Source organism: Parasteatoda tepidariorum, chromosome 9 (genome assembly GCF_982258835.1).
Source record: "Parasteatoda tepidariorum strain Cologne lab strain chromosome 9, Ptep-v5.0, whole genome shotgun sequence".
Taxonomy (NCBI): Eukaryota; Metazoa; Arthropoda; class Arachnida; order Araneae; family Theridiidae; genus Parasteatoda; species Parasteatoda tepidariorum.
This window is the reverse complement of record NC_141763.1, coordinates 57,109,994-57,134,846: the sequence shown is the minus strand read 5'-3', so window position 1 is coordinate 57,134,846 and position 24,853 is coordinate 57,109,994. Positions and strand designations below refer to the sequence as shown.

Below are 24,853 nucleotides of genomic sequence, written 5' to 3'. Positions count from 1 at the left end.
CTAGAAAACGCGGGTCCAAGCAGACTGAACTTATGGCACTGAGCTTAATTTGAAGAAAAAACTTACATTATTTAAGGTAATAAAATGTAACGGTGCTACAAAATAAATCTTTTGCACTAAGTGAATAAAATGGAAAGATTAAATAAAAAGGAGAGCAATAAGTTTTATTTATCGGTTATAGAACTCATATTTATGGAGGGAAAATATTTCCCTTAAATGTGGCAATATAAAAGAATAAGCACCATTTAAATAACTAAAATCTTTAAAAAAAATAATAAGGCTTGTATCAAAAATTCTTATTAAATGCAAAGGGCGATTTTTGAAGGAAAACTTTACTATTATCCTATAATCAGCAGCATGCAACTTAAAAAAAAAAAAAACAATACAATGTAACCCTTAGTGATCTTCCGTAATAATTCAAATTTCCGAAATATATAATATATAACATATTCGTTCTCCTAGAAGGAAATGCAGACGATAATTTGGACCAAATGGCAGCCGAGGTCATGAATTACAAAGCAACCGGGCGTAAAATGAGTTGAGGTGTACGTGAGCTGCTGGATTGGGTTTCGCTGTCAGGTTGAGTTATAGACAGCTATTTTCTAATCAATGGAGGCATATTTTTAGGCCGTCCGCTCTAATGCAAAGTAAAATAAAAACTATATCGACTCTCGACGTCTTAAGCATGCTTCACTTTATTGGGGTACTCGAAGGTAAAATATGTGAGGAAAGGGAGGGAACATTAAACTTCTTTCGGGAAAAACTAGTTTCCACGACATCATCGAATTTGTATGAACGACCCTCTTAAATCGAATTTACCCTCCAATAAAAATAGAAGGGTGCTATTCGTTTTGAGTTTAAAGATTTATTCATTCTGATATGAGCAGCAGAGAATTATTCATACTCTGTAGCAGGATTTAATATCAAAATAAAAACTGACAATGCAAAATACCCTTTTAATAGACAGCGAATTTTAGATGATAGAAAACAGTTTAAAAATTGAAATTTTTTTAAGAGGTCAAAGAATGTTTTCTCTCTAGCATGCCCTCGAGAAGTAAAATGTCAAATAATTATTTAAAAAGTATGATACAGCTTATAAAATATTTAAAAGAAATATTCAAGTACGAAGATTTCTCTTAAATATTTTAAAAGCTCTAGCGCATGAGAGAATTATTCATACTCTGTAGCAGGATTTAATATCAAAATTAAAACTGACAATGCAAAATACCATTTTAATAGACAGCGAATTTTAGAAGTTAGAAAAAGGTTTAAAAATTGAAATTTTTTTAAAGAGGTCAAAGACTGTTTACTCTCTAGCATGCCCTCGAGAATCAAAATGTCAAATAATTATTTAAAAAGTATGATAGAGCTTATAAAATATTTAAAAGAAATATTCAAGTACGAAGATTTCTCTTAAATATTTTAAAAGCTCTAGCGCATGAGAGAATTATTCATACTCTATAGCAGGATTTAATATCTAAATAAAAACTGACAATGCAAAATACCCTTTTAATAGACAGCGAATTTTAGAAGTTAGAAAAAGGTTTAAAAATTGAAATTTTTTTAAAGAGGTCAAAGACTGTTTACTCTCTAGCATGCCCTCGAGAATCAAAATGTCAAATAATTATTTAAAAAGTATGATAGAGCTTATAAAATATTTAAAAGAAATATTCAAGTACGAAGATTTCTCTTAAATATTTTAAAAGCTCTAGCGCATGAGAGAATTATTCATACTCTATAGCAGGATTTAATATCAAAATTAAAACTGACAATGCAAAATACCCTTTTAATAGACAGCGAATTTTAGAAGTTAGAAAAAGGTTTAAAAATTGAAATTTTTTTAAGAGGTCAAAGAATGTTTTCTCTCTAGCATGCCCTCGAGAAGTAAAATGTCAAATAATTATTTAAAAAGTATGATAGAGCTTATAAAATATTTAAAAGAAATATTCAAGTACGAAGATTTCTCTTAAATATTTTAAAAGCTCTAGCGCATGAGAGAATTATTCATACTCTGTAGCAGGATTTAATATCAAAATTAAAACTGACAATGCAAAATACCATTTTAATAGACAGCGAATTTTAGAAGTTAGAAAAAGGTTTAAAAATTGAAATTTTTTTAAAGAGGTCAAAGACTGTTTACTCTCTAGCATGCCCTCGAGAATCAAAATGTCAAATAATTATTCAAAAAGTATGATAGAGCTTATAAAATATTTAAAAGAAATATTCAAGTACGAAGATTTCTCTTAAATATTTTAAAAGCTCTAGCGCATGAGAGAATTATTCATACTCTGTAGCAGGATTTAATATCAAAATAAAAACTGACAATGCAAAATACCCTTTTAATAGACAGCGAATTTTAGATGATAAAAAACGATTTAAAAATTGCTATTTTTTTAAAGAGGTCAAAGACTGTTTACTCTCTAGCATGCCCTCGAGAATCAAAATGTCAAATAATTATTTAAAAAGTATGATAGAGCTTATAAAATATTTAAAAGAAATATTCAAGTACGAAGATTTCTCTTAAATATTTTAAAAGCTCTAGCGCATGAGAGAATTATTCATACTCTATAGCAGGATTTAATATCTAAATAAAAACTGACAATGCAAAATACCCTTTTAATAGACAGCGAATTTTAGAAGTTAGAAAAAGGTTTAAAAATTGAAATTTTTTTAAAGAGGTCAAAGACTGTTTACTCTCTAGCATGCCCTCGAGAATCAAAATGTCAAATAATTATTTAAAAAGTATGATAGAGCTTATAAAATATTTAAAAGAAATATTCAAGTACGAAGATTTCTCTTAAATATTTTAAAAGCTCTAGCGCATGAGAGAATTATTCATACTCTATAGCAGGATTTAATATCTAAATAAAAACTGACAATGCAAAATACCCTTTTAATAGACAGCGAATTTTAGAAGTTAGAAAAAGGTTTAAAAATTGAAATTTTTTTAAAGAGGTCAAAGACTGTTTACTCTCTAGCATGCCCTCGAGAATCAAAATGTCAAATAATTATTTAAAAAGTATGATAGAGCTTATAAAATATTTAAAAGAAATATTCAAGTACGAAGATTTCTCTTAAATATTTTAAACGCTCTAGCGCATGAGAGAATTATTCATACTCTATAGCAGGATTTAATATCAAAATTAAAACTGACAATGCAAAATACCCTTTTAATAGACAGCGAATTTTAGAAGTTAGAAAAAGGTTTAAAAATTGAAATTTTTTTAAAGAGGTCAAAGACTGTTTACTCTCTAGCATGCCCTCGAGAATCAAAATGTCAAATAATTATTTAAAAAGTATGATAGAGCTTATAAAATATTTAAAAGAAATATTCAAGTACGAAGATTTCTCTTAAATATTTTAAAAGCTCTAGCGCATGAGAGAATTATTCATACTCTATAGCAGGATTTAATATCTAAATAAAAACTGACAATGCAAAATACCCTTTTAATAGACAGCGAATTTTAGAAGTTAGAAAAAGGTTTAAAAATTGAAATTTTTTTAAAGAGGTCAAAGACTGTTTACTCTCTAGCATGCCCTCGAGAATCAAAATGTCAAATAATTATTTAAAAAGTATGATAGAGCTTATAAAATATTTAAAAGAAATATTCAAGTACGAAGATTTCTCTTAAATATTTTAAAAGCTCTAGCGCATGAGAGAATTATTCATACTCTATAGCAGGATTTAATATCAAAATTAAAACTGACAATGCAAAATACCCTTTTAATAGACAGCGAATTTTAGAAGTTAGAAAAAGGTTTAAAAATTGAAATTTTTTTAAGAGGTCAAAGAATGTTTTCTCTCTAGCATGCCCTCGAGAAGTAAAATGTCAAATAATTATTTAAAAAGTATGATAGAGCTTATAAAATATTTAAAAGAAATATTCAAGTACGAAGATTTCTCTTAAATATTTTAAAAGCTCTAGCGCATGAGAGAATTATTCATACTCTGTAGCAGGATTTAATATCAAAATTAAAACTGACAATGCAAAATACCATTTTAATAGACAGCGAATTTTAGAAGTTAGAAAAAGGTTTAAAAATTGAAATTTTTTTAAAGAGGTCAAAGACTGTTTACTCTCTAGCATGCCCTCGAGAATCAAAATGTCAAATAATTATTCAAAAAGTATGATAGAGCTTATAAAATATTTAAAAGAAATATTCAAGTACGAAGATTTCTCTTAAATATTTTAAAAGCTCTAGCGCATGAGAGAATTATTCATACTCTGTAGCAGGATTTAATATCAAAATAAAAACTGACAATGCAAAATACCCTTTTAATAGACAGCGAATTTTAGATGATAAAAAACGATTTAAAAATTGCTATTTTTTTTAGGAGGTCAACGACTGTTTTCTCTATAGCATACCCTCGAGAATCAAAATGTCCAAAAAAAATTTTTAAAGTATATGTTAGAGCTTATAAAATATTTTTAAAAAAATATTCAAGTACGAAGATTTTTCTTAAATATTTCAAAGGCTCTAGCCCATGTTTTGAGTTAAGCGATTTATTCATTCTGATATGAGCAGCAAAGAATTATTCATAAGCTGTAGCAAAATTAAATATCAAAATAAATTTTGACAATGCAAATTGATTGACAGTCAATTTTATAATTAAGAATATTGTTAAAAAATTGAAACTCTTCCAAGTTGCACTAAAATGACCTTATTCCAAATATAATTTAGAGAAAAAAAAGGACTTGTAAAATATTTAAGAGGTATATTTAAGTGGCGAAATTTTATCCTAAATATAAATCGAATTTATAATTCAATAAAAAATAAAAGGGTTGTTCTATTCGTTTTGAGTTTAAAGATTTATTCATTCTGATTATGATAACGAGTTATTCATATTCACTGTTAAAGAAAAATAATAATAATAAATTTGCAGTACTACTAAGGAATTGCTAGAAAACAGAGATTCTGTAAGTATTTCTAGTAACATTACTACATTAAACTTAGTAAGCATTACTTTGTTTAATACAGTAATGCATGGGATGAAATATTAAAATAAAAGTTAACAATGCAAAATGTCATTTTGATTGACAACTAATTTTGTACGATAGAAAAATGTTTAAAAATCAAAAAATTTCTAAAATGTACTGAAATGACCCTCAAGGAACTAATGTCAAGTAATATGGAAAAAAAAAGAACTTGTAAAATTGTAAAATAGTTAAGCGATATATCTAAGACGGAAGATTTGATTCCAAAAATAAATCGAATTTATCATTAAATAAAATTAGAAGGGTGCTATTCGTGTTGAGTTTAAAGATTTATTCATTTTGATTATAATAAAGAGTTATTCATATTCACTGTAAAAAGAATAATAATAGCATTACATGGAAATGGCCAGAAAAATAGGATTCCGTAAGCATTTCTAGTAACGTTACGACATTAAATATAGTAAACATAGTTTATTTGCTTAGCTTAATGCTGTAATACATGGAATTAAATGTCAAAATAAAAATTTAAAATGCAAAATGTCATTTTGATTGAATGTTAATTTTATCCTGCAGAAAACGGTTTAAAAATTGAAGCTTTTCTAAAAGGAACTAAGATAATCCTCGTGGACCAAAATTTCAAATAATTCGAAAAAACATAGTGCTAAAGCTTTTAAAATATTCAAGAGAAATATTCTGTAGAATTTACTCTAAAAGGGGAGGACTTTACTATTAAAAAGGGGAAGAAGGTATTGTGCTATTTGTTTTGAGTTTGAAGATTTGATTGTGCTGTGCTTACCAGCGCAAAATTATTGATATTGCATTTCAAAATTAAGCACCTAAATGAAAAAACGGCAATTTAAAATATTTTGATTGCCGCTGAACCACAGAAGATTTCCTCAAAAAATGGTTGCAAATTCATACTCTTTTTAAATTGCCAATCAACCTATATTTACAAAATTTAGAGTGTCATACTTATTCTTAGTATTTTTGTTTCGTGCATTCGCGTGTGTTAGGCTAAATGAAATTAATTTTATAAAAAAGTAAGACTTTATTCTATAAATTAATATTCTCCTTTACTTCGAACTATCCTATAAAACTATGATTATCGTACTCAGTTATCTTTAGTAGTTCGTTTATCGAGTTCGCGATTTGTAGATTAAAAGCATTAAATTTCTGAGGAAATTAGATTTCATCTTAATTCATTCTTCCTTCTTTTAAACTGATCTATTGTTACGAAGTTACAAGTTCAATACTCACTTATAACTTCATGATTTGATTAACAGATGTACAATTTTGAGATTAAAATGTAATCTATCAGTAAAGTTTGAGAAAATTAGATTTCATTTTGTAAATTCATATCTTTTTTCTTTTGAACCGACCTACGATGTACAACTACAAATATCATATTTTACTATTTTTTGTAATTTTTTTATTACGTTAACAATTTTCAGACTAAAAACAGGAAAACCCTGAGAACATTTGAATTTAAAATGTTTTCCAAAATGAATTTTTTTTTCTTTTTCGGAATTTTTAAACCCATTTTTTGGAGTGAAATGTAACCATAAGTTACCAGAACAGATGAAGAAATATTCGTGAATAAGACTTTCTCCTTCATCAAGAGGAAAAGGGGGAGGAAGAGAAATTGTAAATCGATCATGAGGGAGAAAACGGTCATTCCCGGGCGGCAAAGACGACGTGTTGACAAGTTGAGGATTCCACCGCAAGACTTAGTTCCAGCAAGTGGATACCTACCCACAAGTTTCACAGACAGGTGCTGAAAAATAAGGGACCATCTCCACATTAAAACTTATGATATAATATGATAAAACACATTAAAACTTATGATACCACTTATAAGTCTACAAAGTCTTACTTTTACTCACAGCTGATTCAAAAAAAGATTGAAAAACTTTAGGGTCAAACACATTAAGAGCTATTTCAGTCAACGTCAGAAAATTTCCTTCAGATTGTATAATAATATATAAACTTATTTTCAAGGCACGAATAATCTTAAGTTCTTCCATGTACTGCCGGCATGACCGTCTACAAAATACATATTCAAACGAAACTTTTATGTACCCAAACATAATTTTTAAATGCATGCCAAAAAAAAAAATTAAACGCATGCCAATATCGGAGATTGATCGTTCTCTGATTCAGGTCAAAATTACGATCTGTGGATGAATGAATGGATGTATGAATGGGTCCGCCCTATAAACGGGTGTGGCGTATGGTGTGACAGAAGTTGAATTCTTGGTCATAGATGGCGCCACTGGAAAACAAGAACAATTGCACCCCTTCTGCCTAAACCGGCATACGTCAACAACAAATACCTATTAAAAATATAGGAGTATGCCTATTATTAAACAGACGGGAAGAAATGACATTAACAATATATTTATAAAGTGTACAGTTCAGTTATTTCATAGAATAACTAGGTATTTCATGAAATAACTAATGATAGACCGTTAAAGTGAAAAATAAACAATTTCAAAGTTATTTTATAAATGAATTGATTATAAATCTCTCAGCATCGTTTTATCCTGATTTGCGGACGATTAATTGATAGATAATAAGGAAAAGCAGATGGCATAGTTTATTATTGAGAAAAGAATTCAAAATAATAAAAGCAATTAAAAACAATACTTCCCGTGTAAAAACGTTCTAAGCAACTGAGAATCCAAAAGCAATTGAAATAAAAGAAGCAATGAAAAATGAAAAAAGGACTGAATATGACAACCTTCGCTGACGTCTTCAGGGTACCAGCTCTGGAAGCCATAAAAGCAAAACCTTTTCTATCTAGAGAGCAAGACAAATGTCTAAATTGCTCCCTCTGTACCGCGAAGGTTTTGCCAAAGTCCAGGAAGAAAATACAATACAAAATACATAAAGCAAACACAGAAGTGTAAAATCAAGACTAATGCATAAGAATAATGAGCACAAAAGCTTACTTCAAACACAAAATCAATATGTATTTTGTATTGTATTTTCTTCCTGGACTTTGGCAAAACCTTCGCGGTACAGAGAGAGCAATTTAGACATTTGTCGTGCTCTCTCGATAGAAAAGGTTTTGCTTTTATGGCTTCCGGAGCTGGTACCCCCTGAAGACGTCAGCTGTGGTTGTCATATTTATTCATTGTTTCTTTTATAATTTATTATTGCTCATATCAATAACTACATTTAAAAGCAACGAAATGAAGCGTACATACACACATCACTGCAAAGCAGCTATAAGCGGTACAAAACTGACTAAAAGTAGCTAGAACCGGTTCAAGAAACTTTCGAGCTCCGTATTTCATACTTTGACGATCAAGTAATTCAATAATTTTACGTACCTTAACTGACTTATCTAGTTTTTTTTATTAAATTGCTAGTTATTCCATGAAATAATGGATTTCACACTTAAACGGTAAAATACCAGTACTTTTACTATGAGCATAAAGAATTAAGAATTATTAACAAAAAGATAAACAGAAATAAGCAATAATGAAGTTGTTTTGTATTGCTTATTTGCTGCTTTGTTCGAATAAGTGATTACTCTCTAAATTCAGAGCAATATTATTAACAACAAAGTATTATTTTCCCAAGTATTTTAAGTATTATAGGCAAATATATGTCATTCATGCTTACTTCTTTTCGTACTAAACAACCAATGACCAATTGCGATCGATGAATCGAAGATTAAAGTTCTAATGCTTATTCTCATTAAATCATCACTTGTCCTGGTAAAGAAATTGCATTACTCCTATCTTCAACTTCTTTGTATTAATTGACAATTTCGGAGAGTTTGCATTTCAGGATCTTCCGCTTGTTCAAGCGGAAGATTGGCAAGCTGATGCGTATTTATTTTTAACCAGATGATCTCCACTTTCGTCAGGAAGGGGAAATTGGAAATCATTTTCGATTTTCAAATTTTTCAGGCTTGAGTTTGCATTTTCCCTCCAACATTTTGAGATGCTGCACAAAGTTTATATAAGATTTTTTTTAAGACAAAACATTAATGAGGATGAAGGAAAAAATAAGTATAAAGATATAAATGGCTCCAAGAAAAAGTTAGTGGAGTAATTCAGAGATCGGTGTGAGAAGATATATGGAGTTAGCTGTTATTTTTGTTTTGTTTTCTGTAAAAATAAATAAAATGTTTCTTTTCAGAAAAAATATTAAAGTTATTGAGAAAATATGTGGACCATTCTCGTGCAAAGTGAGCTATAAGTTGTTGAAAATATTCAGCTATATAACGCTAAACCGTGGTAATTGGACAAAATATAAGTTCAGTCTAGAAATGTTTTTAGAGTGGCACACAAGAACAATTGTTTGATCTATTGTGGCTTTATATATATTTTTATTTATAATTATTTCTTATTTATAATAGCTAATAATCATTATTTACACCATAATTTTAGGTTTTTAACAATTGTCAAAAAGGTGTTTTTCACATAATGGTTAAAACCGGATAAAACCGTTAATTGTCAAAATCTTGCTAACCCTTATATTTGCAGCATATGATTAATTTTCTGTCACCTTTCATCTACCACCTACCGGAACCACCCATCTCGAACAAAAAAATACACATTTGTGGAAAAAATGCTCGATATAATTTATTCAAGGAATGATAGAACCAATTTAAAAGCAATGCAGCAATTTTCTTTATTTAAGATACTAGAAAAATAATTTTTCTTTTATCCAGACCTTTAGTGTTTCTTGGCTTTCTCCACGTCCCAGTTCCACAGCACAATCTCGCAGACTCTCTTTCTTCGGTTTTTGATTATCATAACTTTTTGGTCTCGATCGACCTGGTCATACGACTTTAATTTTTGTCTACCCTTTTTTTTCCCCCTATTTTTATAACGTTTTCCTTTCATGATTTTATTTGGCATATTTGTTTCTTAAATTAATTTTTGTTTTTTTGTAAATCTCACGATATATTTATTTTCAATTATGCTTTCAATTTCATGAATGCATTAATCCCACCACTTGCCTTTTTCTTCAGTCGCTTAAATTTTTTTCAGAATTGTGAGTTCAAAATAAGTAAATAAATAATTTAATAATAAATTTCATACGTTAGCTCTCGAAGCATGGGTTTTTAACATATGAATGTATATAATATTCTTCTTTTCAAACGCCTTTTAGAAAATGCAATGCATTCTCTAAAGGAAGATATTGCGATGCAACTAAAAAAATGGTCATTCCATTTGCCATAAATCAGCCGGCAATACATTTATTTTTATTAAATAAAAAATAGATCTTTTCTATTCCATTCTGTTCTCGAGGATTGCTTGCAACTTAATGTGTTTTAGACCCTTTTTTCAGGATGTTTTAAATGTAAGCAATGGATATAGTTTTCTTCTTTTCAAAGGTCCTCGTGCAATGTCTCTTTCAAAAGGAAAAGGAAGATATTGCGATGAAATTTTAAAAAATGGCTATTCCACTTACCAAAGGTCAGCAGACAATACATTCAGCTTTTATTAAATAAAGAACAGAACTTCCTTTACTATTCCATTCTGTTCTCGTAGTTTGTCTGTAACTAAATGTATTTAAGAACTCGTTTCAGGGTGTTTTTAATATAAGTAATGGATAGTTTTCCACTTTTTAAAGATCTTCGTGCAATACATTCTTTTTTAAAATGAAAAGGAAGATATTGCGATGCAACAAAAAAATGACTATTCCAATCGTCAAACGTCAGCAGACAATACATTCCCTTGTATTGAATAAAGAATAGAATTATTTTTATATTCCATTCTGTTCTCGAAGATTATTCGTAACTAAATGCGGTTAAGACCCTTTTTTATGGCGTTTCTAACATATGCAATGTATATAGTTCTCTTCTTTTCAAACTTCATTCAATGCATTCTCTTTCACAATGAAAAGGAAGATATCGCGATGCAATTTAAAAAAATGGCTATTCCACTTGCCAAAGGTCAGCAGACAATACATTCACCTTTTATTAAATAAAGAATAGAACTTTCTTTTACTATTCCATTCTGTTCTCGTAGTTTATTCGTAACTAAATGTGTTTAAGGACTCTTTTCAGGATGTTTTTAATATAAGTAATGGATAGTTTTCTACTTTTTAAAGATTTTCGTGTAATGCATTCTTCTTCAAAATGAAAAAAAAAATGACTATTCCAATCGCCAAACGTCAGCAGACAATGCATTCACTTGTATTGAATAAAGTATAGAATTATCTTTATATTCCATTCTGTTCTCGAAGATTATTTGTAACTAAATGCGGTTAAGACCCTTTTTTTATGGCGTTTTAAACATATACACAGGATATAGTTTTCTTCTCTTCAAACGTTCTCATGCAATGCATTCTCTTTCAAAATAAAAAGGAAAACATTGCGATGCAACTAGAATAATTTCTCGAAGATCATTGTTAACTAAATGCCTTTAAAAACCCTTTTCAATTTATTAAAAGTGAGCATGCAATGCTTAAGAACTGAAATTATTACAATGCCATTAAACATCAAAGTTCATTAAAATATTTAAGAAAGGCTGCACATCAATAAACTTCACTCTCGACTCAACCGAGCCGTTCGGAAAGTTTCCTCATCGATGGAAGTTTTCGTAGGTCTCCTCTTTAAAACTTATTCAACTTTAAAATTCACGATCAGGAAGATAACGAGATGAGTCTTTTATTATTTCAATTTATGGAATATCCTATACTTCAACCTTTTATGATGGGGGATCACGGAGAAATAAGGTAAAAGTTCCAAAAGGTATATGTTCGCTCAATATTTGATGAGCCTGTAAGGGTGTGGCAGCTCTTTTCTTCTTTGTCTCGAACCGAAGAAGGAGGGTGTGGTCCTTTCCCTATGAGTCTCAGATGACACTTCGTACCAAACCTCTCTGTGTTGTGTTCGAAAGAACATCATCTCCTATGATGTGAACTGTGAAAGTTGTTCGATGAAATCGATTGTTGCAGACTTACGGAGGAAAATGGCTTTCTTCGCACATATTACGAATGATTATGTTTTGTGGAATGCAAAGGTATTGATTTACTCCGAAATTCGGTAAACTAAGATGTATTTTTTTAAGGAAAAATATTGAGTGCATAGAAAACCTTATCTAGAGATTTTGTTCATTCTTTTGTTTGTATCCAAGTGTTAGGAAGAGTTAGAATAAAACAATATAAAACTTAAAATATTAAAATCATTGACATAGAATTAAAGTAAGTAATATAGCCAGTTTTGTAAAGTCGGAAACTCGAATCATGTTGAACTATAATATCGCTTAAACTTCATGCTATATGACTCTAAGTCAAACCATATCGTTGAACTTCTTAAACTTACTTATCCCGTACTATGGTTCAACTTGGTCTAAGTTAACACCTTATTAAATGTGCACCTAATTTGCACCATATAATTACTTAATTGGAACCCGAGGAATCGATATGGAACAAAAATAGTTCATATTTATATTATAGTTCAACATTAGACCGCTTTCTTTTCTTTTCTTTGAGAATACGCATTTTTATTCAAAGACGAACATGCGGATTGAGAAGACGAGAGTTAGTGGAAAGGTTGTCATTTCAACCAAAAAGATAGTCTTTTTAGTTTCATTTACATTATTTGAGTTTACTCCTAATTGATGGATAATTGAAAGAAAAAAAATTTGAAAATAACGTTTTGCTAGATGAAATGTTTGAAAAGAACGTTTTGGTAGACGGAATGTTTGAAAAGAGCGTTTTTCTAGAAAATTTCCTCCTAAGCAATTTTGTTGCTAATATTATTTAGAGGGAAGAAATTAAAGAACTTTATCTAACTTTTCTCAGTTACCTGGCAGCGGAGAATAAATTCATAAAAATTTCACCTGAATAGTATATTATTTGTCAAAAGCTTTTCTAAACAGAACTGACTGCTCTTTTAAAAATATTCCAGTCACTGGCGGTAAAAATAAAATTACACTTGTCCATGAATCCATGAAAATACAAGTCAGCTCGAAATTCATGTAAAGTATATGGGTACAGAGCGTGAATTAACGTTTTTCTCGCAAAGGTAATAAAGGAGAAGACAATTTAGAAAGAGTATGACAATGATGCACTTTGAGGGCAGCTATGATCGAACCAGGAACCTTTGTACTTGAAGCTGTAACTGCGTTGGAAAAGGGAGTACACCTTCGTGAATTAGGAATCTTTAAAATATTAACAGTATAAATCAACATTCAACACTAATGTCTAATTTCGCAAAGACAATTAAAATTACTGGTACAGTAATTTTTTTAAAGAGCTTCTAACAATATGGACATAGTAGTAATTAATGATCAACTCCACTAAATTTTTAAAAGTTTATTATAATTGCAAGTTCTTTGCTTCTATTATCAATGAAAGGAGCTAGTCGAACAGATAAACGGTCAAGTCTTTGAATTTTAAGGAAATTTCTTAGAATGTGAAGAAAGAATGTCTTAGAATTTCTTAGAATGTCTTAGAATTTGATTCGTGGAAGATATCGCTTTGTCACATTCTGAAAAACACAAAATTTAGGTATTAAAGCATGTGATGACCAGCTGTATGTAGAACTTAACTTTTTTCACCATGGCTCATAAATAAAACCGTTTTAATAGGAAAATGTAGTTCATAACATCTTGCTGTTACTATGCCCTTTGAAGACGTTGTTCTTAAGTTTTCTAAATTATCATTTGAAACCTTCGCCCACTGTGTATCTTCGATTTATAATGTTAACAACAATACATCACAGGTTCTGTTTTATATTAAAAGATAGTACATTAAACAACTTTTATCATAAAATTCAACCAGAGTTTTTGAATTAAATATATTCATTTTTCTTTCTGGAATGTCTCCGGCCTCTACATTCCTGCATTAAAATTTGATAGGCCATCGGGTAACTGGAGATTGAACAATTCTGCCACAGAGAATTTATCAAATCAAAAATAGAAATATAAGGACATTTAATTGTTTGCATCTCACATGAATTCGAAAAACTTCATTAATTAAATACTGAAAAAAATTATGTTCCATAATTATGTTTTTCAGTTCCTCCTAGTGAAATTGTAAAGTAAATACTGTGCATTAACAAGCTGAAAATAGGTTAGAAAACAGGCTGAAGGTCCAAAACCTCATTCCGAATTTTCGGTGATCGTAGATTGAAGTAGCTTTTGGAAATTTTAAAATAGCAAAATAGTTGGAAACTTGATTGCTCTTGAAAAACCGGAGATCCGTTTTATATTTCGAATAAAAGCTACTAATCAATTCTTAAATTCATTACACTAAATAACTGATTTTTCAAATGTTTATCGATATGTGTCAAAATTAGCCATATTTAATGAAGTCATTTATGAAAATTACTGCAAGAAATAAATAGGAAGTTAAAAGCTATTTTTATTTTGCTCCTGTAAAAACTATTCAAAGAATCGAAAATTGGACGAAGGAAAAACTATCAGAGGCATCTCATAAAAAAAAAGCTAATAGCACATTGGTTTGCTATACTGAGATTTTTTTTCAATAATTGAAGTATTTTTTCTCATGCTTAAAATAGTTGCTTAATATAAAAAGTTAAGGCACAATGGTATGTACCAAAATTATCTATGCTCAGTTCTTACATTTTTTAAAATTGTTGTGATATAAGCAGAATTTGAAGTAATATTGTATATTTATGTTTTGTGTTTTTTTAAACTTCTAGCACTTATGAAAATGGTGGAATGGATAAAAATAGTTTTGATAACCACTGGGTTAATAGAAATAAACTTCAAACATACTCGAGAAAAAAATTGAATATAATAGCTTTTTGTTTAGTTCAATTATTTAGTTCTTCTTTAGTTCAATCATTTGCAAAATATAAGCAAAATACTCAAGAAAAGAACTTTCAAAATAAATCAAAGCGAGTAGCAGAACAAATTTATCTTCTTAAGATCGTGTAAAATCGGAAAAACAAATAAATTCTAAATCAGTTTTTCTTAAGATCATTTCTTCTGAACGATATCTCATTGTGCCGCACCGCTCCAACAAGAAAAAAAAAATCAATAATAAGTCGTCAGAAAAGCCGACCAAAAAGAAGACGCCGATAATGAGCAAATCTGCATCAGTTTTTTGAAAAGAAACAAAATTATTCGTAATAAGAAAATGAATGGCAACATAAAGTACTGGCCTTTTCATGGAGAAAGATAACATTTCACTCACAGAATCTACACATAGAAGATGTCTGAAAGGATGGCAAAACTACACTTAGATTCGAAACTCTTTTATTCCTTTACAACGATGACTAAAAAAAGAAACAAATGTAATAGAATAAAATAAATTTTGAATTACTTAATGCCGTTTTTTGATAACAATTGCTGTTGGGAAGATGGCAACTCGAGAAACGCCGTTGCTATGACAACTTTTATTCGAATGGAAAATATCGTTGTCAGATCACGCTGCGGAAATAGGAGCAGACGATTTTTCATGACTTTTTACAAAAGCCAGAAATTCCAGAGTTTATTTCATTTTTATTAAAATTATTTTTTTTTCTTCCCTTCGCCCTGCATATTTAAGTCTGTCATCTCTTATTCGAAAAAGTTGGATAAGAATAAATAAGCAAAAATTTAGCCCGTAATGAACCCGTGGTAATACAACTTTCAAATATCCCTGTGATTAATAGCAGACGAATAGAAATGAGACAGCTTTTTCAAAAAAAGAAAAGAATTTTCCCCGGCTTCTTTATAAAAGAACTGAATGAATAGTCCCAAATCACCGAAAAAGAGGTTCAAGCTATTTTGATGTCGTTTGCTTGTTGCTTAGAAATTTTTCTTCTTTGGGATGGAAACAACGAATTTTTAAACGCGTCGTATATTTGTTTATTTATATTTTTACAGCCTTAAATTTGAAATGCAGCAACGCTTTGATAAGAGCTGGCGGGTTTTCTATGACTTTGACTTATCAAAAAGTGAGCCCCTTTTCCAGTTACTTATTTTTTCTAAATATAGTAGCACCGCCAGCGGTTATCTATATGTATGTTTGACGCGAGGTAATGAAAAAGATATTGGATTGTCATGTCCCCAGGAATTTTTTTCTTCTCTTCTGTAAATAATATTGGAGTCGCTGAACTTTTTTGTCGCAATAGGAGAAATGCTCCGTATAAAAAATAATAATAATATTCTTTCGGAATGCAGTGATTTCCTTTCTTTCACAAGTTAAATGAATATAAATGCAGCGGAAAATTATATAAAGATCCCGAAGCAAGATATGGAAAATTCCCCACGCGCTTATTGCGAAAACTTATAACTGGTTATCTTGATCTTTCCTCGTCCCCCCTCTTTAATAGCAAAAAGTTCTAAAGATAAAAGTACACAATAACTCTATAAAACAGTTTTTTTTTTCTTCCCTTCCTTATAAAGCAATGTTATCGAAAGCCATGCATTTAACTAGAAGTCTGGGACAAATTGATTTGATATATTCTTGAAAAAGAATTTTGTGACATGAAATCAAACATGTAAATTTTAAAATGAAAGATTAATGTTTGCGCATTTCTTTTTTTAAAAAATACACACGTCAGAGTTAGAAGCATTTAATTTATTATTGCAAATCTGTTGTGGCTAAATAGAAATTATGTATGATAACATAAAAAAAAATATTCCAGAACGCAAGAAATGACTAAGTTTTGGACTTGTATCAATGTAAAAAGATGTAACAGATTTCTAAAATTATCTTCATAAAGAAAGTAAACTGCTCCATTGTATTATTAAATTTTTAAAGAATTAGTTAAGGAGATATTTTCACGAAAAAAGAATAGATAAAAATTGATCCTTGTAAGCCATGATCAAAGATCATTGAAAAAATTTAAGAAGTTTAGTTAGGAACGATTGGAAAGTTGCAATGGTAAAAAAAAAAAGAAATATATATAGAGAAAAAATTTAAGTGGGAACAGCTTCGTTTCATTGGGGTAATTTCACGATAAGTTTTTTCTATTCATTTTTGTTGATTTCAATCTCGATTTCTTACCATCAATTTTAGACCACATATTTATCTCAAAATAATCTACATGGGCAAGAGATATTATCTTTCCGTTAAATGCTCTGTATAATGGATATAGCGGGTTCGAATCTCAGAGTAGATGCCATTTGCTGTTCTTCTCTAATTGGTGTCATCTGTTCTTCAATATGACAAGGGTTTATTATCCATTCTTTGCTTTGAGCATATAATTTTGCACATGCATGTAAAATAAATTGTCTCATAATGAAATATTTTTTAACTTCTTTCTGAAATTCAACCACTTGCACTGGGCTAGTAAGAAGTAGTGGTTCTTTTATTACGCACTGTCGTTGGGTCTATTGGTGATGGTCTGGGAAACATCCACGAGGATGATCCAGAAATTTTCATACTCTGCAGAGGGGATGACTCCTCGCTTTGGTAGATGAGCGCAAAGTCGAGCACTTTATGGTAGAAGAGTTTAACAAAGGCTGTTACCATACAACAGTGGTTCCTTCGCAGAATGATCGAAACGGTCACCCATCCACTCACTGATCGCTGCGAGTGATGCTTTACTTCGGTGATCTACTGGGAACCGCTTCTTATTATCTGTTCACTGTGGGACGAGCAAACAAACATTGAACTCACTGTGAAATATTAACCACCGTATTCGCCAGTTTGCGTTACCTCCAGGTATTCCATTGGTATGATTGTTGTTGTTGTTGTTAATTTACGTCGCACTAGAGCTGCACAATGGGCTATTGGCGACCGTCTGGGAACATCCCGGAGGATGATCCGAAGACACGCCATCACAACACAATTTTTATCCTCTGCGGAGGGGATGGCACCCCCGCTTCGGTAGCCCGACGACCTGCGCGCGAAGTCGAGCACTTTACGGTAGCACAGTTTAACGAGGACCAATACCGCACACCCTCGGACCCTACGCAGACTGATCCAAGTGGTCACCCACCCGCACACTGACCGTAGCCAGTAATGCTTGACTTCGGTGATCTGCTGGGAACCGTGTCTTAACGATCAGTCCACTGCGGGACGTATAAAGAAAGAATTTAAGTGTGAACGGCTTCGTTTCATTGGGGTAATTTTACGATAAGTTTTTTCTATTCATTTTTGTTGATTTCTATCACGATTTCTTACAATCAATTTTAGAACACATATTTATCTCAAAATAATCTACATGGGCAAGGGATATTATCTTTCCTCTAAATGCTCTGTAGAATGGATATAGCGGGTTCGAATCTCAAAGTAGCTGACATTGGCTGGTTTTCTCTATTTTATGTCACCTGTTATTCAATATGACAAGGGTTTATTATCCATTCTTTGCTCTGCTCCCCGCTTTGGTAGATGAGAGAAAAGTCAAGTACTTTAAGGTAAAAAAGTTCAACAAAGGCCGATAACATACAACACTGGTTCCTTCGCAGAGTGATCGAAACGGTCACCCACCCACTCACTGATCGCTGCGAGTGATGCTTTACTTCGGTGATCTACTGGGGAACCGCGTCTTATTATCTGTTCACTGTGGGAGGAGCAAACAAACATTGAACTCGCTGTGAAATATTAACCACCATAATCGCCAGTTTGCGTTACCTCCAGGTATTCCATTGGTATGAATTAGTCCAGAAGTTGTTCTTCAACCAAAATCAGCAGGTAAACCGCGGTTTCTGTCTACGAATCTGAGTCGTGGGTTGCTCTCCGCGTTTGAAGAGTTATCGGCGGATCGAGGGGGCCTCCCTGGCAGGCAAAGTAGTACCGCCCCCCGAAAGCTGTGCAAAGCGTGGAGGTAGCGGGTTCGAATCCCGCTGTTACCTGGGATGTATCTTCGGACTGCCTTTCTCTGTATTGTGCTACCTGTCCCTCTATTTGACAAAGGTTTATAAGCATAAATTAAGCACACAAGTCTGCAAATGTATGTAATTCCAATGAACCAACAAATCGGCGGCTCGAGTTCGTAAACAAACAAAATGGATGAATGCTATCACTGCTTTTGAACTTGAAGATCTAAATTTTCTGAAATTGTTGATAATAGTAAAAAATGTATTTCAGTTATAAGAAATATTAACTTAGAAATAGATGATGCAGATTTTTTTATAAACATCGCTCTCTCGAAAAGACTGAAGAACTAATATCCAAAATTGGCAGTCATTTGGAGTCAGACTCAGATCTTAACAGAAAACGTTTTATCTGCTGGTAGTAATTATTCATCTGGCAATCAATCAAATAAGTATTAGGGATACTCAAAAATGATGCAACGTTCTATTAGTACAGCAATTAAAAAAGTTTCCCAATGTTTGGAAGGAAGAGTACATTTATTTTCCCTAATTGGAAGTTGAAAGAATGGAAGTAAGTTTTGGAAGTTGAAAGAATGGAAGTAAGTTTTTCAATATTACTTATATCGTTATTACAGTTTTTTCAGTATCACTTTTAACATTACTGACTTATGTAAACGTTTTCAGCATTCTATCTTTTCTTTCATTTGTCACAACTTAAGAAATGTTAATGGAAAATAAATTAATTACTTTGGTAGCAACTAGATGAACTTAGTTAATTGCTGGATATATATATATATATATATATATGAGGCTATTGGTTATTATAGGTTAAGTATAATTTGAGGATTTGAGAACCCGAGTTCATGCAGATAATTTCATTACGAAATGATATTTTTCTATGCAAGTTTATTTTCGAAAACATAAGAAGGTATTATGTTTTTGGAAAAAAAAAGCATACTTCTGACTATATAAAAGCACTTTATAGGATTCAGTTGTGGACAGATCATGGGTTAGTATTTCCCTTGCCGTTGGGCTACCCGTGGGAGGTTTTCGTAGCTTCTCTCTGCATATAAGGCAAATGTAGGTTAGTTCCATTAAACACGCTCCCCGTAGGCAGTTTTTCTCTTTGTCTTCTGGGTAAGGTTTAAAATTGAAAAATGAGTTGGATATTCAACGTCAGTTATTAAATAAAATATAAAACACTTTAAATAAAAATGAGTTATTGTTTCTAAAAGTGGAAACCTCAAGCCTAATTTATCGTTGAAAATTTTGAAACAGCACAAAGTAAAGTTCCCTTCTTTGCAAAAAAATTTTTACATTATATTAAAGATTGTATTTTTAATTAGTAAAATACAAATATTTTAGCACAATTGGTCGAATAGTGTGTTACTAAATTTTATAATAGTCTTATATTTAAAATTTGATTTTATATATAAGACTATAACTTGATATGACTGAAAACTTAAATTAGCTTTTTTACGTTTGCATACATCAAATGAAATTATATATGAAATGGAATTATATATCAAATGGAAGTATATATTTCTTTAAGAATTATTTCACGTTTTGAATTTTTGTTCATTAAAATATGTGTGTTACCTTATCTGGTAACAAACATGACCAAGTTGGTAACAAACCCTTATTTAAAAAATTAAAATTTTCTTATTATTAATAACATTAAAGTTATATAGGAAGTGCTTAAATCTAGTATATGATATGGTAAGAGATATATTTTTGTCGTATTTGGCCAAAAAATATCAATTAAAAACAATTTTAAAAACTAAGAAAAACGAAGTGTACGACAAACTTTTTAATGGAATAGAAAAAGTACACGTGCTTAGTTATTTTTAAAACCTTCATATTCTCATCGAAAAATGACGTTTTTCTTTATTCCATTTTCAAATTGCACTGAGGTTGGAAAACGATGATCTATCATGCATTTAACTTTCTGTTATTAAATTTTTGAATTATTTTATTATGTCACATCTGATAAATTTAGGAAAAACTATTTCAAGAAATTTCTCTTTTATAAAAATGTCACTTTGGTTTTATTTTAAATTTGTTTTAAAAAAAAGTTGATTTCATTTAAATTAATTCTTTCATGCTTATCGGCATTTCGGAATTTTAAATGAATCAATAATTATATTCAACTGTTTTATTCGTATTCTAAGTAATGATATTCGCATTTCAAATCCCACCAAGGGTCATAATGCCGAAGACAAATCAATCCAGGTAACTCAACTTCAAGTATGTATTAAGAAACATAAAATGTTACTTCCAACACGAATACAACTTTTCGAATTATTTAATTTCGAAATAAAAAAATATTAGCTGTACAAGATATTTTTTTAATCGTTTAAATTGTACTAAAAAACTTTATAGTCAATAGTGCCAAATTTAAAAAATATATTTTAAGATGATCTTGAGGACATCCTCACTTTTCTTAGGTTTCTTTGTATCTAGCTACTTTATTTGTAGCTTGCAGATTACTTCTGCCGTTTTTGAAATTAAGAAATTAGAATGACGATTAAATAATTTTGATGAGAGCTTAAATCACAGTAAAATTTATGGAAACATATTTTGAAACAAACAAAAAAATTCTGTATTAACTATTTTAAAAAGCATATTATATTTAAATGACAAAGCTGTCTGCAAATTACTTTTTAAATTAAAAAAGGAAAAATTTAAGTTATTATTCTTATGAAATTAATCTAAACCCATGGAGTAATTTAAAAGTGCAAAACTGTTCATGATTTAAAAATTAAAATAAAAGAAAGTGAAATTTTTAAGCGAAATAAACCTATTTCAAAACTTTATTTACGCAGACTTAAGTCAAAGCAATTTAATTTTTATAAAGTTGGCTCTTTTATATTCTGTGGGTAGGGGATATCCCCTTTAGGTTTATACAGCCCTAGCAAAAATTTTATCTCGGCCCCAGTTGATCTTAAAATTGGCTCAATATGAGTCCTATAAGAAGAGACTAATATTGGTATCTCTAGATTTTTTAATATTGGTCCTGGAATGGCTTTTAATATTGGGCAATAACAATGAGGGCCCAAGTTGTTTTGCTGGCAGAGGGTTCCACCAGCCCGGAAGCAGCTTTAGTCTTTCCGTTCCTTTCATTTCGTTCGTTTCCTGAATATTTTCCCGATTGTTTCTTATGTCAGACGTAGTTATTAATAACATTTTTTTCGTTAGCTACATAAAATTATTAGTTAGTGTGAAATTATTAATTAGTCCGGAACAAACTGCTTCCGCTTTTGTTTTATTCAACACGAATTATTGAAAACAAAATACATTTCTTAAATCATCTGGTTTTTGTTTTAAGCCATAACTAACTAAAAATAAGAAGAAGAAAAATGAAAATTCTAGAAAGTATTTTATAGAAGTTTTATCCTTTGGTAGATTTATAAGTTTAATCAAAAATATAATTTTAATTGTTAAAAAAAATACACTTATATTTGTTATTCTCATAACAAAATTTAGGATTATAATTATATAAATAAATTAATTTCGAATGATAAGAAATTTATTTATATTTAAGTTTAATACAATCTACCCAAAAACTTTAACATTTTTATGCATAATTTTTACCAAACCTAGGAGGCTACAGAAGCCTAGAGGAGCAAAATTTCGCCCGTGGCATAAGTTTCAAAATTTCTATAACATCCAAGTTTTCGGCTCTTTTCTCAAAATGTGATAAGAGCGCCATCTCTTAACAATAAATATATCTATTGTGATTTAACTTTATGGATATTAATTACAGCTAAATTAACATACTTAGTTTGAATTAAAAAAAGAAGCTTAATTTCTTTCCTAAAAATAAAATAGTATTTTCATACGAATTTAATATTTATACCTAGAAATACTGATTATATTCAAAATATTTATTGATTCATTTTCAAGAAAGAATTAATGTTATTTTAAGTCAAACCAAACAGAAAAAATATTGCTAGAGGAAAACTTTTAACTCTAATTTGTAAAAATATCTTTGGAAAGTATACATAAAAGATGCAAGCAAATAAATATTTCATGCACTTCTTATGGATATCACTTTCTTTTTTCGCAACTGCATTTGATGTAATGCAATAAAAGGGCTTGGGTAGCTTGGGACAATAAGATGATAAGCCACATTTTTTGATTATTCAGGAGAGTTTGTGGTGGGAAAAAAAATAAAAAAATAACGCTTCAATTTCAATGCAGGCAATAACATGCTTCAGAGCACAGTACATAGAATATTACTACTGTGCATGTAATAAATACTAAGAAATACTGAAAATAATACAAAGGAAGAAATTGATGCAAAAGTCACTCTTTATAAGAAGTGTGACCTGTATCTGTTATGACCCAAATCCCACCAACTGAAAATAAAACTAACATTGTATTTATTTTTATATCCACAAAAAAAGAAAAAAAAGAAAAAAAAGAAAAAAAAATTATCAATTTATTCATTTTTTGTTATTTCTTCAACATTGGATGCATGACGAGAAAAGTTTAACAGAAATAATTTTAAATATAAAGAAAATTAATGTGTAAAAACATATTAATGTAAAAAGCAAAGTGTAAAGCACAAACGAAAAACAATCCTTAAAAAGTTCATTAATTATTTTGAATATTTAACTGTCAAAGAAATACTAGTAATTATTGTGAGAATAACTAATAGCATAGAGTCGTGGTGGCTCAGGGGATAGAGTGCTTGCACTCAATGAGGGGAACCGGGTTCGAATCCCAGCGATGACTGATCGATAATAATTCCGCAATCGGCTCTTACCGACCACAGTGCTGACTTAAAATATCCTCAGTATCAGACGGATCATGGGTTACATTACCCTTGCTGTCAGACCAACCGTGAGAGGTTCTCATGATCTTCCTCTCCATGTAACGTAAATGCGGGTTAGTTCCATCAAAAAGTTCTCCACGAAGGCAGATTTCTCCCGATACTTGATCCAGGAGTTCCCTTGTCTTCTGGATTAGGTTCAAAATTACAAGACTACGTAGTTAAACATTAGTAGTCAGTAATGCCATTTTAAAAAAATACTTGTTTTTTTAATTATTTATTCGATAAATTGTTAGAAGAATATAAATATATTTACACTTTGCTTTTTCTTTCATCTCCAGCATTTTAATTGAAAAATTACGTAAAAATAACTGTAATATTGAATGAATTATGGATAATTAATGAGACATAAATTTAATTATAGGTTTAGAAAATCATAACTGGATAAAAAAAAAGTTATAACTCTCACAAGCTTAGTGACTGAGACCGCGGAGCTCAAGGATCTTTTTAGGAACCACTGGTCTAAATTATTGTCTAAACAAAATATTTTTCGCATAATGAACTTTTCGTTGTATAATAAATTCTCGACCTAAAAGTAATTTTCTTTTCTTTTTTTTATGCCCGCAACATATTAAAGGAATTAAAAAAAAATTGTATTACCTGATCAATAACCATATTTAATTTTTGTTTTTCCATGGAATATTTATAAGAAAAACAACTCTTCCACTTTTATGAAAATTTCATAATAGAACAAAATTATATGCTATAAACAATATTACAAAAAGAATCTGATTTTATTTCAGTGCCGATATTGATTTCAAGTTCAATAAACATTTCATGAAAAGAAAATTTGTTGCACTAAAAGTTCTTACCTTTAACATTCGACGAACATAACCATGTTATTAGAACCGGTATCCAAATTCGACGCATGACAAATATTCAAAAAGCAGACGATTTTTCTTTGTTTTGCCGATCTATATTTATAAAATGCGGGAGCGGTTGCATCTCACTTTCCAAAAGGCATCGTCGCGAGTTATCAATTATTACGTAATCAACTTTGTTTATAATTTCTTTCTGTAAAGATAAAATATTTAAACAAAAAAAGCTTTGGGAAGATTTTTGTAGCAGACGATATTTTGTGATCTCCAGTGATAACATCTGCTTGCTTCTTAATTGTTTTTATTTTTATCTATTTATTTGGATTATTTGTATGTTTAGAATTCATCATTTGTTATAGTTCTCTGTTAAAAATTGTAAAGGTAAGTTGAAAAATACCTTTTTTATTTCTTTATCTTCATTTGAAAATTGGCAACTTGAGTGTACGTACGAAGTTACTTTTACGAGAATCAACAGGGCAAGTTCTGTAATACGAGGACAATGGAACACGTTTCAAATCTCTTCAACTTTCCAATTATAAGCTATCTCTCGAATGCGGACTTCACTCACAATTC

The 24,853-nt window shown here is 30.2% G+C and overlaps 1 protein-coding gene across 1 annotated transcript in view; it reads right to left on the bottom strand.

Annotated features, from left to right (window-relative positions):
* The window catches only part of LOC107437680 (uncharacterized), a 626,528-nt gene extending 602,088 nt beyond the window's left edge, over positions 1-24,440 (bottom strand). The window contains exon 1 of the mRNA XM_087151873.1: positions 24,275-24,440. Within this exon, the coding sequence (XP_087007999.1) occupies positions 24,275-24,332 (58 nt within the window). The 5' untranslated portion in view covers positions 24,333-24,440. The remainder of the gene's footprint in view (positions 1-24,274) is intronic.
* Between the last annotated feature and the right edge of the window lie 413 nt (positions 24,441-24,853).